The sequence below is a fragment of the Hippocampus bargibanti genome, linkage group LG08, assembly GCF_051943395.1.
Source record: "Hippocampus bargibanti isolate YZ-2025 linkage group LG08, ASM5194339v1, whole genome shotgun sequence".
Lineage (NCBI taxonomy): Eukaryota > Metazoa > Chordata > Actinopteri > Syngnathiformes > Syngnathidae > Hippocampus > Hippocampus bargibanti.
In genome coordinates this window covers 15,794,832-15,809,501 of record NC_142741.1, presented here as the reverse complement: position 1 = coordinate 15,809,501, position 14,670 = coordinate 15,794,832, and the positions used below count along the sequence as shown (strand labels likewise).

The window sequence follows — 14,670 nt, the reverse complement described above, 5'->3', positions numbered from 1 at the left end:
TCATGTTTAGACCTTAGCGACCTCTTTTTGATTTAAAGCATTGCTAAATAAGGATTCAGATTTATAATTATAGTTGAAAGAGTTATGTCCGATAAAAAGACAAACACATTTGGATAGGAAATTCCCAAAGAACTAATGTCCTCTTATTCATAAGACAATTATGGATATATATATATATATATATATATATATATATATATATATATATATATATATATATATATATATATATATATATATATATATATTAAAATGTTATAATTTGATTTTGCTGTCCAGCTTAGAGAATAAGGATGGATATATTATAAAATAGTTACCCGCAAGGTTACAATGGAATTATATCGATGAGAAGGTTTCTTCAACCGTCATCTGTACAATTTTGAAGGTTTCAGACGTACGAAACCTTCAAAATTGTACAGATGACGGCTGAAGAAACCTTCTCATCGATGGACCACTCCTGTACGACTGAGAGCTTACACAGACGAATGGAATTATATGTAATTGTGATGATGATTGCAGAATTATTAGATAGAGATGTTTTTTGTGACATTAATGATGTGAGTTTTTTGAGGTACATGAATGCAGAAGGAGCAAATGGAGAGGAGTACGTGTTCGTCAGTGTCCTCTTCCGAGGGCCCCCTGCTGAGTGAGTGCCCAAAGTCGGCTGGGATGGGCTTCAGCACCCTTCATGACTCTCGTGAGGACACAGCAGCATGGAAGATGAATGAATGAAATAAAAATTGTATAAGGCGACAGAGTGAAAGAGTGAACTTAGAATATTGTAGGATTATTGACATTTAGATTGAGCTAAAATTTGTTTTGTATACGGCTTGATTAAGCCATTTGAAAGAAGCCAGAGTTATTTACGATGCTTCTTATCAGGGTCTTTTATCAGCACAGAATTTCAAAGAGACACATTGAAGCAATTCTGCAGCCCCCACCACATTACACTGTGTGTTGAACATGACCAATTTACTCAGGACAAGTCAATTGAAAAATATATACAGTAAAGTCTCGTTATATCGATATTCAAGGGAGTCCGAAAAAATATCGATATAACCGGGACTATCGATATATCCGACCCTGTTTGCATGTAATTTTCTCCGTGCGTGCATAGAAATAGTATCGATATAACCGGGACTATCGATATATCCGATATCGATATAACGAGACTTTACTGTAATAAAAAGTAAACAAAATAGGCATGAAAATTTGATTGAATGACAGAAACATGTATCTCGAATTGGATGGAATTGGCAAATCAGAATCGGAAAGCCTTTAATAGTCCCTTTATGCGGAAATTGGCAAGGTAGATGTTGCTAGATTCACTGATGATTGATTACTTATAGAAATTCACCTGTTGAAATTATGAGCCCTTTTCATGAAATATAGCTTTATAGATTGTTCAAAATATTGACAGTGAATAAGTGTAATGATGGTTTTGAACTGACAATTTGTTAATCCATGGAAGTCTAAGACAGATGATTCATACATGCAATATATATACAGTAAAGTCTCGTTATATCGATATTCAAGGGAGTCCGAAAAAATATCGATATAACCGGGACTATTGATATATCCGATCCTGCGCCGAACTGCATTAAACAAAAGCCGCCAAAAGAGGGCAGCCAAGCGCCATATAAGAAACGGAGCTGGCCATTAGCTCCCTTTTTTTTGGGTCAGAGATGTTCCCCCAATGTTGCCTCAAAATGGCACATATAATTCTTTAATGATTGTAATCATGTATGCTTTAATCTTCAGAACTACAGTGTATTTGAAACATATTCATAACTGGATGTGTAACAAGAAAGCATATTATCCGAATCTGAAGCCATTGTTTGGATTCACAAGCAATGCAAGACGTCTTGGCGTGAAGTCATTTTTATTTGCATTTGAATAAAAAGTGACATCGGCTGTCCTTTAATACACAGTATGGAATGTTAATAATTTTCAAAATCATCGCGCTTCAGCAGACAAAACAAGAAACATTGTTGCATGCTTTGCAAATTGATACATCTGCGAAACGGGTCGTGTTTTCCACGCAAACACATTCCCAGTTGTTGTCTCAACAGGATAGCTCAAATCCTCATTACCAAAATTTTCACTTTTGGTAATGAGTGATGTTGGCTGCAACGTCATTCCCCAAAAAAGTTGTGCCCTCCAAGAAATGCAGACTCACTAACCACTAACATGTACTAACCAACTAACATCTAACAAGAATTTACTGCCATTTCTGTGAGAGATTGCATTGCAGAGCCTTAACGATGAGACAGACTTGGATAGGGAAAGAAACACCCAGAAAATGTGTGGTGTAGAATGAAACCATCCTGTCGACATGTGACCTGGCACAAGTCTCTTTTTGTTCTCCACAGGACGGAGCTGCGGTCTGAAGAGAATGACGTGGGCCTCACCAACGTGGGATGGACCGGTTGCTGAGCTGCTAGCCGTCTTAGCAGCCACAAGCTTCATCTGGATTCGCGAGGACATCGTTCGTCAAGGAGATTCTCGATACACGTCACTGGAGCCGCGTCCACAGATCACACCCTTTTCCCAGTCACCAGCTCATCCGTATCACACCCTGGGGCCTGCTTGCGATAAAAGCTACAAACAATTTCGTTCCCCCTCGTCGTCCTGGTGATCATTATCCAGGATGCCATGAAGATTTGACTGTTGTAGCGAATGACATGACTTTAATTAGACATTGTTTCCATTGTGATTGTTCTATTTTGTGATTTTCTTTTCTTTTTTCTATTCACCTCCACCGATGATAGATATGTTCGTCAGGGGGGGATATGGATTGGATATTGGATTGGATTGGATATGCCTTTATTAGTCTCACAGTGGAGAAATTTACATTTCACAGCAGCAAAGTGATGAAAGGAATGAAAGTAGAAAAACGAAATACATGATATGATATTCAATATGTTGGGGTAATTTGCGATACGAACATCTTTAAACATCTGTTAAGCAGATTCCTTACTTACAGACAGTGTATTGTAGGTGTTCAAATACCTGACATGTTTCGGCGACTAATTCCGCCTTCGTCAGACTGTCACGGATGTTGCTGTGACGCGCCATTTTCAGCTGGTGTTGCTATGAGGACGTGACCTACCTGTCAGAACTGACAGGCAAGCCACGCCCCCCGCTGTCCGCTCGTCCCTCCAGGATGCTGCTCCAGGTAGTAGAGAGCATGTAAGCTCCCTCATCCCTGTTGATGGTCCTTGGTCCTCGCTTTCGGATTTCAATGGCCTCCCTGATCCAGCGCTGATGTTTGTTGTCTTCGGTGCGGATGACTCTGGCCTTCTCCCAGTCCATGATGTGGTTCTCTCTTTTGCAGTGGTCCGTGATGGTTGATTTATGGTGCTCCTGTTGTGCTTGTTCTTTTATTGCTCTTGTTTTGATTGTTGCCGTCTCCTTCTCGCACTCGTTCTTGTGCTCTTTTTTTCTTGTATTGAAACTCCTTCCTGTCGCCCCGATGTATGATTTATTGCATGACTTGCATGGGATTTCATATATTGAGTTACATTTGTTTTCCGGGAGTATTTTGTCCTTTGGGTGTACCAAGATTTGACGGAGAGTTGTGTGTGGTTTGACCGGTGTGTTTATGTTGTGTTTCCTCAGTGCCCTTTGTATGCGTTCTGTGATTCCTCTTATGTACGGTAGTGTTACCATTGCTCTGTGTTCTTGTTTGTTTGTTTGCTTTTTCTTTCTTCCCTGTCTTGTGTTGTTTTTGTTTTTGACCTTGTTTTTGTTTTTGACTTGTTATTGCCCACTGGGGATATTGGCATTTTTTCAGTGCGTGTTGTATATGTTTTTCCTCCTGTGTTTTGTCTTCCGGGTCCGTGATTATTGTGGTGCGTTCATGTAATGTTCTGACGACTGACAACTTATGAATAGTGGGGTGTTCAGATGTCCAAAGGAGATATTGGTCAGTATGTGTAGGTTTCCTGTGTACTTTTATTTTGATGTCCCCGTTGTCCGTGTGGTGTATGTTCAAGTCCAAGAAGGCGATGTAGTGGTTTGTTTCTTCTTCATGGGTGAACTTGATACTGCCTGTGGTGTCTATGGAGTTGAGGTGTTCAGTAAGCTGTTGCGTATGTCCTGTTTTGATTTTTTCCAAGATGTCGTCCACATACCGTTTCCATAGTGTTGGTTTGTATATTTCCGGGGCTGTTGAAAGTGCTTTCTGTTCCAGGTCCTCCATGAAGAATCCACACATGATGGCAGAGAGTGGGTCCCCCATGGCGAACCCTTCGTTTTGTCTGTATATGGTGTATCTGTATTGGAAATATGTGGATGTGGCTATGAATTGAAGTAGCTGGGTTATGTCTTGTGCTGTAAGATTTGTGCGTTTTTTGAGTGTCCTGTCTGTTTTGAGTCTGTCCTGTACTATCTGAACGGTGGCTTTGGTGGGTGTTTTTGTGAAAAGTGAGGTGACGTCATGTGATATGAACATTTCGTCTTTCTGTAATTTTATGGTGGCGAGTTCTGTGGCGAGTTGCTTTGAGTTCTCGCAGTGTTGGTCCGTGTGTCCCAGTAGCGGTTTTATTATTTCCGATAGTGCTTTGGAGAGGTTGTATGTGACTGATCCGATGCTGTCTACTATGGGGCGGAGGGGTGCATCGGGTTTATGTATTTTTGGCGTGCCGTAAATCCTGGGGATGATGTTTGCTGTAGGTACCAGGTGGTTGTACGACTCTTTGTTTATTTTATTTTCGTTTAATAGGGGTTCCGAAAGCGAGGACCAAGGACCATCAACAGGGATGAGGGAGCTTACATGCTCTCTACTACCTGGAGCAGCATCCTGGAGGGACGAGCGGACAGCGGGGGGCGTGGCTTGCCTGTCAGTTCTGACAGGTAGGTCACGCCCTCATAGCAACACCAGCTGAAAATGGCGCGTCACAGCAACATCCGTGACACTCTGACGAAGGCGGAAGTAGTCGCCGAAACATGTCAGGTATTTGAACACCTACAATACAGTCTGTAAGTAAGGAATCTGCTTAACATTAGTTAACAAGTAGACAGGATGAATTTAGTACAACGAATCTTTAAACATCTTTTTGCATCGTTTGTTTAGGTTTTGGACTTCCTGATACGTCATCCTGCCTGCCTTTACATGATGTCACATCCCATTACGTCACATCCTATTGCGTCGCACCCTGTCCGTCTTAAATGCTCTCCCAGTTCGTCTTCTCGCCTTCTTTCCTTTCTGTTCCCCCTCGGCCGACCTCCCACAATGTCTCTGCTGTCTACAAGATTAAAATAACTTCTTCTGTTCAAAACCTGGCTTCCTGCTGATTTAACCATCCTCTGCTATCAACACCCTGAGAAGCGATGAACCAGGAACGAACGATCACTTTTAACCCATTAAGTATGATGTCCCAAATGAGAATAGCACTCTCTCAAGCATCACAGGAGTCCACTCTTATTATTACAAAAAATGCTTCTTTATTGTTGGAACCCCTGCTCAAATATTGTGTAACAGAGTTTTTTTCCCCTTTTGTGTTTTTTTTAATAATAAAATACATGTTCGACCTCCCACAGGGATTTTTGTCTCCACGCAGCTGCCCTTGTGCAGGTCCAAAGCAGGCACATTCCTCATGCAAAAAAAGCTGTGACATGCATTGGATTCACAATATTGTTTTCTGAAAAAGAAAAAAATCCCATCCCCAAGGGAGTTTGTTTAATCTTGTCATGTTTTTATGAAAAATAAAAGAGAGAGAGAAGGAGAAGAAAAAGTAAAACACAATGATATTTTACAAGTAACATGGTGTAACATCACCAAGTAGTTTTTTAAAATTTATTTTATACAGTAGTACTGAGGCCCACTCCCTTACACCATTTCCAGGGATGTATCATGGGTTGTGTCGTATGCCAGGCTGGTGTCTTGCACCAGCTTTGGCAAAGGGGTTTAACACGCATGCATGCGTGTGCGTGTGTATGTGTGTGTGTTTGCGTGCGTGTGTGTGTGCATGTGTGTGTGTGAGCTACATTAGAGATCCTCAACAAAAAGTCTGTCCACATTTCCAAAGATGACAAAATATGTTTTGGGATCAAGGTGCAAGGTTTCATCAGATGGCTTTTAGTTTTGTTGTTTTGATCTAAATGCCTGCCCCGGATATCAGGAGTGTTGACACGGAGGAGAAGGCACCAATGGTTGGATGGCTCACGAGTGATGTGAAAGTTGTAAACAGTCTTGATGAACTGTCACGATACTATACCCACTACCATCATTTTTCTATTTCTTATTAATGACAATTTTGTCTTTGGCACACACCATGGAACTCCTTTTAAAAACTTCACCAAACGAGGCAGAATACACACACACGCACACACATTACAGTGTGTGTAGATAGATAGATAGATAGATAGATAGATAGATAGATAGATAGATAGATAGATAGATAGATAGATAGATAGATAGATAGATAGATAGATAGATAGATAGATAGATAGATAGATTGTGATAGATAGATAGATGTGTGTGTGTGTGTGTGTGTGTGTGTGTGTGTGTGTGTGTGTGTCTGTCTTCAAACCCTGTCTGCTTTAGTTTGATGATGGACAAATAGGCCCACAACATTAGATTCAGGCACATGGGTCATGCACCCTTTAAAATCGCTAGGCTTAAAAATGATGGCCTCAGTATTTTTCTGCATCTGTCAGATGTTATTCAAAAGCATCTGGGTTCTTCGTGCGACATCAAGCACAAAATACTCCAATTCCCTGAAAGTGTGTGAACATTTGGTCATTGAAAAGCAAGATGTTTATTGTAGGGATGTTTGTTGACAATCACTGAATGCTGTGTTGCCTAAACTTTCATTCAAAATAATCACTATTCTTTTCTTAGCTGCCCGAGCTATCTTGGGTAAAACTATCCTTTCAAATCAATTGGGTTATTGTGATGAGATGTAAAACATGCATGGAAGTTTGAAGCTGGTTCTTTAAAATTGTGGCTTGTATCTCACTGATGAGAATGTAGTCAGTGGACCTCTTTGTGTCAGACCGAGGTTCCATGTTGAGTCATATTCCCTGAAGACTTAATGGTCATACAACCAGACATACTACAGTATTATAAGCTACACGGGCTAACGTGGGCCAATTAAATACTTGTTGGCTATCATGGATGGACTTTAAATTAATAGAATTCTCTGTTACAGTAGATAAAGAATTATATTCCCTGAATGTTTGAAGACAGGCACTCAAATAATTATAACCTGACCTTTTATAGTAGCTGCCTGGGGTTATGTCGAATCAAATATACTGTATGAGAAAATCCATGCGGCCATTGTTGGGATATGAGACGGTAATGGAAGGAGGGAAACATCACCTGGTGTCAGATCTCAACATTGTTTTTTCTTATTGCTAGTGTCTCACACCAGACATTAGCTACCAGGGCTATCTGAGGTAATATTAAAAAGAGATGGGCATTACATCAACACTGACGGAAAGTCTATCAGTCCATTATACATTTTGCTGACGACTGAAGAAGGAAAGGAAACTTAAAAATAAGGACTAAGCACTAATAGAAGTGTGTTTTCATCCATCAGTGTAATCGTCACTAACCAGGTCATGTACAGACAGACAGACCAGTTAGTCGATCACTGACGGATGCTCCTTTTTGCTGACAACTGACAACAACATACCCCATCTGTCTCGTGCATTTGTTCACAGGTTTGAATTCAATCCAATCAGGGTTGCTTCCATCGACTATGTGGAAAGTCAGTGATTCCTGTAAAGTAGGTGGTGGTATGCACCAAGTATAACTCTATTCGTCTAATGAACGAAGTAGAAGAAGGAACACTAGAAGAAGATGGACGAGGTGGAGGAGGAGTGGGGGCAAGAAGAACAAGAAGCAGATGATGACCATTTAAAGGCAGGAGTAGGTGTGCTAGCTATTTGTATGAGCCATAATTGCAGAGCAGGATTCTGGTTAAGAGAAGCCTTTTGAAGCAATAAATAAAAAAACAACAACTTTTGGGTGTTTTGAGAGGTAAAACAGCTGCGGTTGAATACATTGCCTAGTAAGTGTTTGTGAAATGTATGCAAGTTATTTGTGCTTGGGCAACCGCCATATGATGTAGAGATACACTGACAGATAGTGAACTCCATTGTAATCAATAATTTTGGGGTCTGGGGTGTGACTGACTGACTAACAGACTTGGTAAATTTACAGACAGAAAGAAGCGCAGTTAAAATAACATGATGGACTGACCAACGAATCATGACAGTTTGGTTTGGCATGAAGGAATGACGAACAGACTAAGACCTATGGAGCCCAGGCCACTGATGATGTATGACAGACCGGCAACATTTTGTAAAATGCCCACCGCTGCAAATATACTCAAAATTGATATATTTTGCAGCTTTTGTATTAAAAAATCAATCATTTTCATCCTTTCACAGAAAACCACAATCCCTGAAAATCAGTGTGTCGAAAGCGATGCGTGAGCTACTCAGCAAAATGCCTTTTGACACACCATACCCTCCCTGTCGTTGATTGGATACTTGTTTTCCATAAGAGTGCTAAATGTTGAACTAATTTTATGTTGGCTCACATTCAAAATGAAAAATATGAAACAAAACGTCATGACATTTGAAGTATACTTTCATCTCGGTTGGTGGTACTAACTGGCGCAATGTGGCCCCCTTGCTTTTTAAGTGTCAGAGAGGGAAAGAGCAATGACCGTCCCACTGATGAAGGTGGCCCCGAAGAAATAGAATGTAGCAGTTTTGGAAGCGTCCATGCTGGGTCGAAAATGAAACAAAGGTTCCATATAATTCATTTGGATCTCAGTCATCAAAATGAACCTCCTAGGGAAGTGTCTGCTACAGTAGCTCCAGAGATTGACACCAATCGCTGTGATACTGTAAGACAGGGGTGTCCAAATTTTTTCTGCAAGGGCCACATCAAGAAAAATCCATGGATAAAAGGGCCCCTTTTCATCCAGAATTGATTGAATATGCTAAATACATTGTTTATTCTCGATATTTTTTAATTTATAAGCCTGTTAAATGGGTTTTTGGGTGGCTCGCTACCAATGTTCCCTCTAAGCAGTGCGTGTGTGCAATCGCGCAGTGCTTGCACATACTCAGCGCACAATAACATCTATGCACCGCACAAAATAAAATAAAACAGAAACGCATTACTGAATATCGAAATTAATTTAATATCGAAGTTAATTAGACCAATAATATATATATATATATATATATATATATATATATATATATATATATATATATATATTGTGATGTCACGAGAGGCTGGGTTCTGGAGGGCAAATACATCCCCCTATTTCTCCACTGTGAGACTAATAAAGGCATATCCAATCCAATCCAAGATGGCTTCACCCAGAGAGAGTTTTGGCCCCATCTGGTGGAAGGCAGCAATTCAAACACCACACCTGTGGCTGATCACGGCCTGATTGGCAGGCACGGCTTTTAAGGCGGAGAGCCTCTGAGTGTGAGCCCAGGGGAGACAGGCTCTGTTGCTGTGCTCTGTGGAGAAACTGATTGCTGCGTGGAACTCATTGCCAGTTGGGACCATCCGACAGGACACTGGATTCGGACCTTGCTAAAGGTGGCTAGGCTACATGAGGAGGACATCAAGAGGGGTGAGGCCTAGAAACTCATGGAAAAGAACTCCGTTTTCAGTTTCACCTCAGAAGAGACGTTATTATGATTTAAATATTGGAAGAGACACTATTCTTGCCTTTGTTACTTGTGAATTCCCCCTGAAACCCTTTATTAAAACCTTTGTTTGTATTCAAACCTGTCGCCCACTGCGCTCCTTGTCCTGTCCCGCTGAGAGCTAGCCTCTCATGACATTACAATATATATATATATATATATATATATATATATATATATATATATTTATTTGGGTACCATTTTGCAATGTAACTCAATGAGTGACAGTTGTCCAGCCAATAATGCCGTACAGTTCATGTACGCTACTCAGCCAATCGGAGCAGAACGGCGCGAATGTGCACTGCCCATACGTACACATCTGATTTTGCTCACAGTAGTCCTCAGTGTGCTCAGGGAGCTTGTGTGTCTGCACAGACACAGGAAAAATTAGAGGGAACATTGCTCGCTACCTTGTATCCCATGAGACCAAAATGAGCCTTGCACTGAGCGGCAGCAAAATCCCATCTCCATATTCAGAGCCGAGGAAAAAGAAATCTGAACAACAATGCCATTGACATTGATCAACACATGGAGCGAAGAGTCTCGATTCATCTCCAATCTTTGCTGCTCTGTACACTGGAGGCAAAAAACACAGGTAGCATAAATTGTTGATTTTAGAAATTGCAGGCCCTCGGACCTTAGTTTGGACAACCCCTAAGACAATGCATGCTTTAGTAGCTCCTTCACTTGGACGCTGATGCCGCATTTCCCTTATCTTGTCTCCTTTGACCCCATTTTCATGTCTCATTGCCCCTCACACTCCTGGCTCATAAACTGCTGACTCATCTTCATCAATGAAGCTAATGTGCTCCGAGGAGATCCTCCCTTCTCTTCCAGCCCCGGCCCGCCATTCCCGCATCTCCATCTCCTGTGCGGCACCGCCCCCCGGCCCGGTCTCTCGGCGAAGGTGTGAGTTAGAAGCCCGAGCGAGCTGGAGTTCTCCATATTTTCTACTCGGTGAGTCCAGAGACGAAGGCAGGGAGAGGAGGGAAGGGAGAGCGGCGACAACAGGGGACCCCAGCGGGACGGACGGGGACGGTCTCAAACAATGTTCGCCAGGTGAGGATGCGAGAGACGGCGGTGCGGAGTAGTGTGGAGGCCATGGCGGAGGAGGTGTGTCCTGTGAAGAAAGTGTGGGGAGCAGGCTTCGGCGGCCAACGCAACTGGCCTGTTGGGACGGGTGGCAGGAGGAGAGGGAAGAATTGGAAGAGAGGGACATGGAGAAAGACAGCGACGGTGACGGGGTGCCGGACGCCAGTGGGGGCCGATCCTGTGGCGAGCACATAAACATACTAGAGGAGACAAAGATTGGGGACCCCTCAAATGGTCCTTCCTTTGGTGAGGGGAGATTGTTACAAGGGGGAGGTGAGGAATTAGGCCTTTTTGGTGAATGAGGAGTGGGGAGAAGGCATTGTGGCAAGTCCACGCCCTCCACGTCACCGCTGTCCAACAGGGAATGAGTGTCCGGTCTCAGGAAGGGGCATGGCGTGATGTTGGTGGGTGCCATCAGGCTGGTGCTCGCCGACAGACGGCTGGTGCTGCTGCTGGGAGGCGGGGTCAAATTTGGCTCTGTGGCCAACAACAAGGGATGTGGCGCTCTCTGGAGCAGGGGCTTGAGGAGACGTGTGACTTCCTGAAGCTCCTGGCTGAGCTTGGACACTTGTCTGGAGAGGCTGTTCATCTGTGAAGTGAATGTGTCGACAAATCCTTAGCTGATCAAGCTAATATATGCTCATTTTACCTGGTGGAAATTTTGTGAGGTCAACTTTCACTGATAATAGACATTGTTCCACACCAAACACATTTAATCGTGTCTTTGTTGACCTCACTTTGGAAAGTGGACTTTCAAAAAAATGCAGTTACTAAATGAAGACAAGTTCAGCATGTGATTGAAATGCCAAGCATGTGTTAACTTTCCCCACCGCTTTCCATCTCTGAATGGCACAAATGTCCTCTTATGCCCAATTCTTTGTTTGCAAAGTTTAGGAAAATGTCAAAACAAAGAAACATCCACCCATGCTCATAGTTAGGCTATGTTTACAAATGCTCAATTCAGATTTTGGTTTGTAATCAGTTTCGTTTTGTCTTTTTCTAGATGTTTGCACATTGCCATATTAAATGCATCATCAGTCTGTCTGGTGTGTGTAACAAATGCATTCTGAAAGTGACCCGCATGCACTGAAGAAAGAGACCATGTTTCTCACAAGGTAGCATTTAAAAAAATATGGTCCAGCGCAAGGGAGCAGAACTCCAGTTCATCAAGAAAGAGCCTGATCCTGCCTGCTTTGGATCTCGCTCTACTTCAATAAAACAGATTCAAATGATCAGAAAATTCGGTAGAGTATGCAGAGGCCAGGTGTATTATGGACCTGGAGGTTGGAATCCAGTTTCTCAGTGAAAAATAACTTTTTAATGTAATCAATGTAGACTGTGATGTCACGAGAGGCTGTGTTCTGGAGGGCAAATACATCCCCCTAAGATGGCTCCACCCAGAGAGAGTCTTGGCCCCATCTGGTGGAAGGCAGCAATTAAAACCACACACCTGCAGCTGATCAGGGCGGGATTGGCAGGCAAGGCTCTTAAGGCAGAGAGCCTCTGAGTGTGGAGCTTGGGGAAAGACAAGCTCGATTGCTGTGCTCTGTGAAGAAGTTGATTGCTGCGTGGAACTCATTGCCAGTTGGGACCACACGACAGGACACTGGATTTGGACCTTGGTAAGGTGGCTAGGCTACATGAGGAGGACGTCAAGAGGGGTGAGGCCTAGAGACTCTTGGAAAAGAACTCCGTCTTCAGTTTTACCTCAGAAGAGACACTATTCAAACCTTTGTTGCTTGTGAATCCCCCCTGAAACCTTTGATTAAAACTTTTGTTTGTATCCAAACCTGTCGTCCATTGCACTTCTTGTCCTGTCCCGCTGAGAGCCAGCCTCTCATGATATCACAAGACGCTAGTCGAGTTTCTGTATAATTTGAGCTTTTCTGTTACACGAAGAGCATACACAATATAGTTCTTGATGATTAATTCATAAGACTTCCGAGGGTTACATCGTTTATCAATTTTTTTTTCCAAGTTGGATGATGATGAAATTCATACTGAAGCAGCTGAACAAGTTGTTTTGAGTGATTCCAGAAAATACATACTCTCTTCAATCGCAGCACACCATACTGTTAAAGTGACCAGGGGTCGGGAACCTATGGCTCGCCAGCCATATATGGCTCTTTTGATGATTGCATATGGCTCGCCGATAAAACGAAATACATATTGTCGTAAATATATTATTATATACATATTGTTGTAAATCATTTCCCGTTGGGGCTGCAGTTGGCGGAAAGCTCAATTTTGATTGGATGACATTGAGCTAGAATGGCCGAAAGCCCTATTTTGATTGGATGATAGTGGCTGTCATGTTGAAACAGGTAAACGCCCCTTTAAATGAGCCCAACTCGTGCACTTCAGCGTGAATGCACCGGAGCATTAGAGGAGAGAAAATGTTCTGATTCTAATTTGCAATGAAACAATACCATCGATGAAACAGTCGAATGTCAGTGACATTTTAACAAGCCCGATGTTAACGTTAGCATCAACATACTTCTGCGAGAAGTAGATTGCAGATAGCAAGTGTGGAAGCTTATGAGCCGTGTGCAGGCTAGCTAGCAGTAACTTCGCCTCTGGACCGGCAAATTGAATTTCATTCCGATCGTTTGCCTGTGCGCGCGCGCGTGCGTATGGCTCTCACTGAAAAACATTTCTAAATATTTTACTTTTATGGCTCTCTTAGTCAAAAAGGTTCCCGACCCCTGTGTTAAACAGTAGTGTACATATATGGTACACCAATAGACAGTCTGGTAACCGACCGCCAACATTAACGTGTATCAAAGCGGTAACAACTCACCTCCTCTGTCAACTTGTGCACACACTGCTTGATCTCAGAAGACTCTCGACTCCCTGTTCACAAACGCGCATACATACAAATAAATGCACTGTGAAGAATGTGAAACCTCGATAGATCGGACTTCACTTAGGTGGTTGCTTAGGTGGACATTACCTGAATAAGGGGAGGGCGGGGCTGCAGGTGACATGCTTGGACTGAACTCAAACTTCTGGGATGACATTGAACTGTTTTCGGCCTCGATACCATCCACAAACCTGTGCACAAAGTAAAGGGTGGAGTTCTATGACTTGGCAGGTACCCGTTGATAACGCGCCAACTAGCTGAGTGACACCAAATTGTTTTCTGCGAAGATGCTTTTGTGAGGCCTGATTACATCTCTGCTACCCCAGTTTGCAGTGAGCTCCTGATGCAAGACACCTGATGACTGGCCCGACTTTTAAGCCAAGGTCTCTCTCTCCCTCTCTCTGTCTCTCTCTCCCTCTCACCCTTGCCCTCCCTCTCTGCTTGTTTGTTCTTAGTTAATACTGATTGCTTGCTGCTTCAGATGATGAATTTGGCACTGTAGCTTTTTTTAAAGAATATGACGAGCCCTATAATTGAGAATTGATAGTGTTAGGCATCGGGAGGACATGCAAACTCCAGCCCGGAGTTGGAGTTGAGCACGATACCCGTGCACTACGAAGTCAATGCACTAACAACTCAAACACCGGGCCATATTTTCCATATTTTTCTTATGTTATGCCTCTCTCCTCCAATCCACTTATTACTCTCATTATGTCTTGGTTATTACTCTTTTTTTATTTGATTCCTGGATACCAGCAAAACTGGGCCTTTGTTTGGCCCATGTTTTTTTATATATCTAATTGTTTCATCTAGTTGACCTAAGTAACTGTTAAATTTTTGCTTTTTCTTGGCTAATAGTCGTTGTTTTCTGAACTGAATTTGATTAAAAACAAAATAATATCCTCATACGGTTATTTTTGGAAAAAAAGCCCAAAAAATTGTGCAAGCGCACCAGATTACCGCCTTATTGTAGCGAGGTTTGTATGCTTCAGTGACCCAAAGAGTCATGTACAGTATGACCAACA

At 42.5% G+C, this 14,670-nt stretch overlaps 1 protein-coding gene across 2 annotated transcripts in view; it reads right to left on the bottom strand.

The window, feature by feature from the left end:
* Positions 1 to 9,838: 9,838 nt before the first annotated feature.
* Positions 9,839 to 14,670, bottom strand: part of kcnh3 (potassium voltage-gated channel, subfamily H (eag-related), member 3) — a 134,105-nt gene continuing 129,273 nt past the window's right edge. For both annotated transcript variants that reach the window (XM_089002237.1, XM_089002238.1), the window contains 3 exons: positions 13,736 to 13,836; positions 13,583 to 13,635; positions 9,839 to 11,371 (listed from right to left, as the gene is read on the bottom strand). In XM_089002237.1, the coding sequence (XP_088858363.1) occupies positions 10,445 to 11,371; positions 13,583 to 13,635; positions 13,736 to 13,836 (1,081 nt within the window). In that variant the 3' untranslated portion in view covers positions 9,839 to 10,444. The remainder of the gene's footprint in view (positions 11,372 to 13,582; positions 13,636 to 13,735; positions 13,837 to 14,670) is intronic.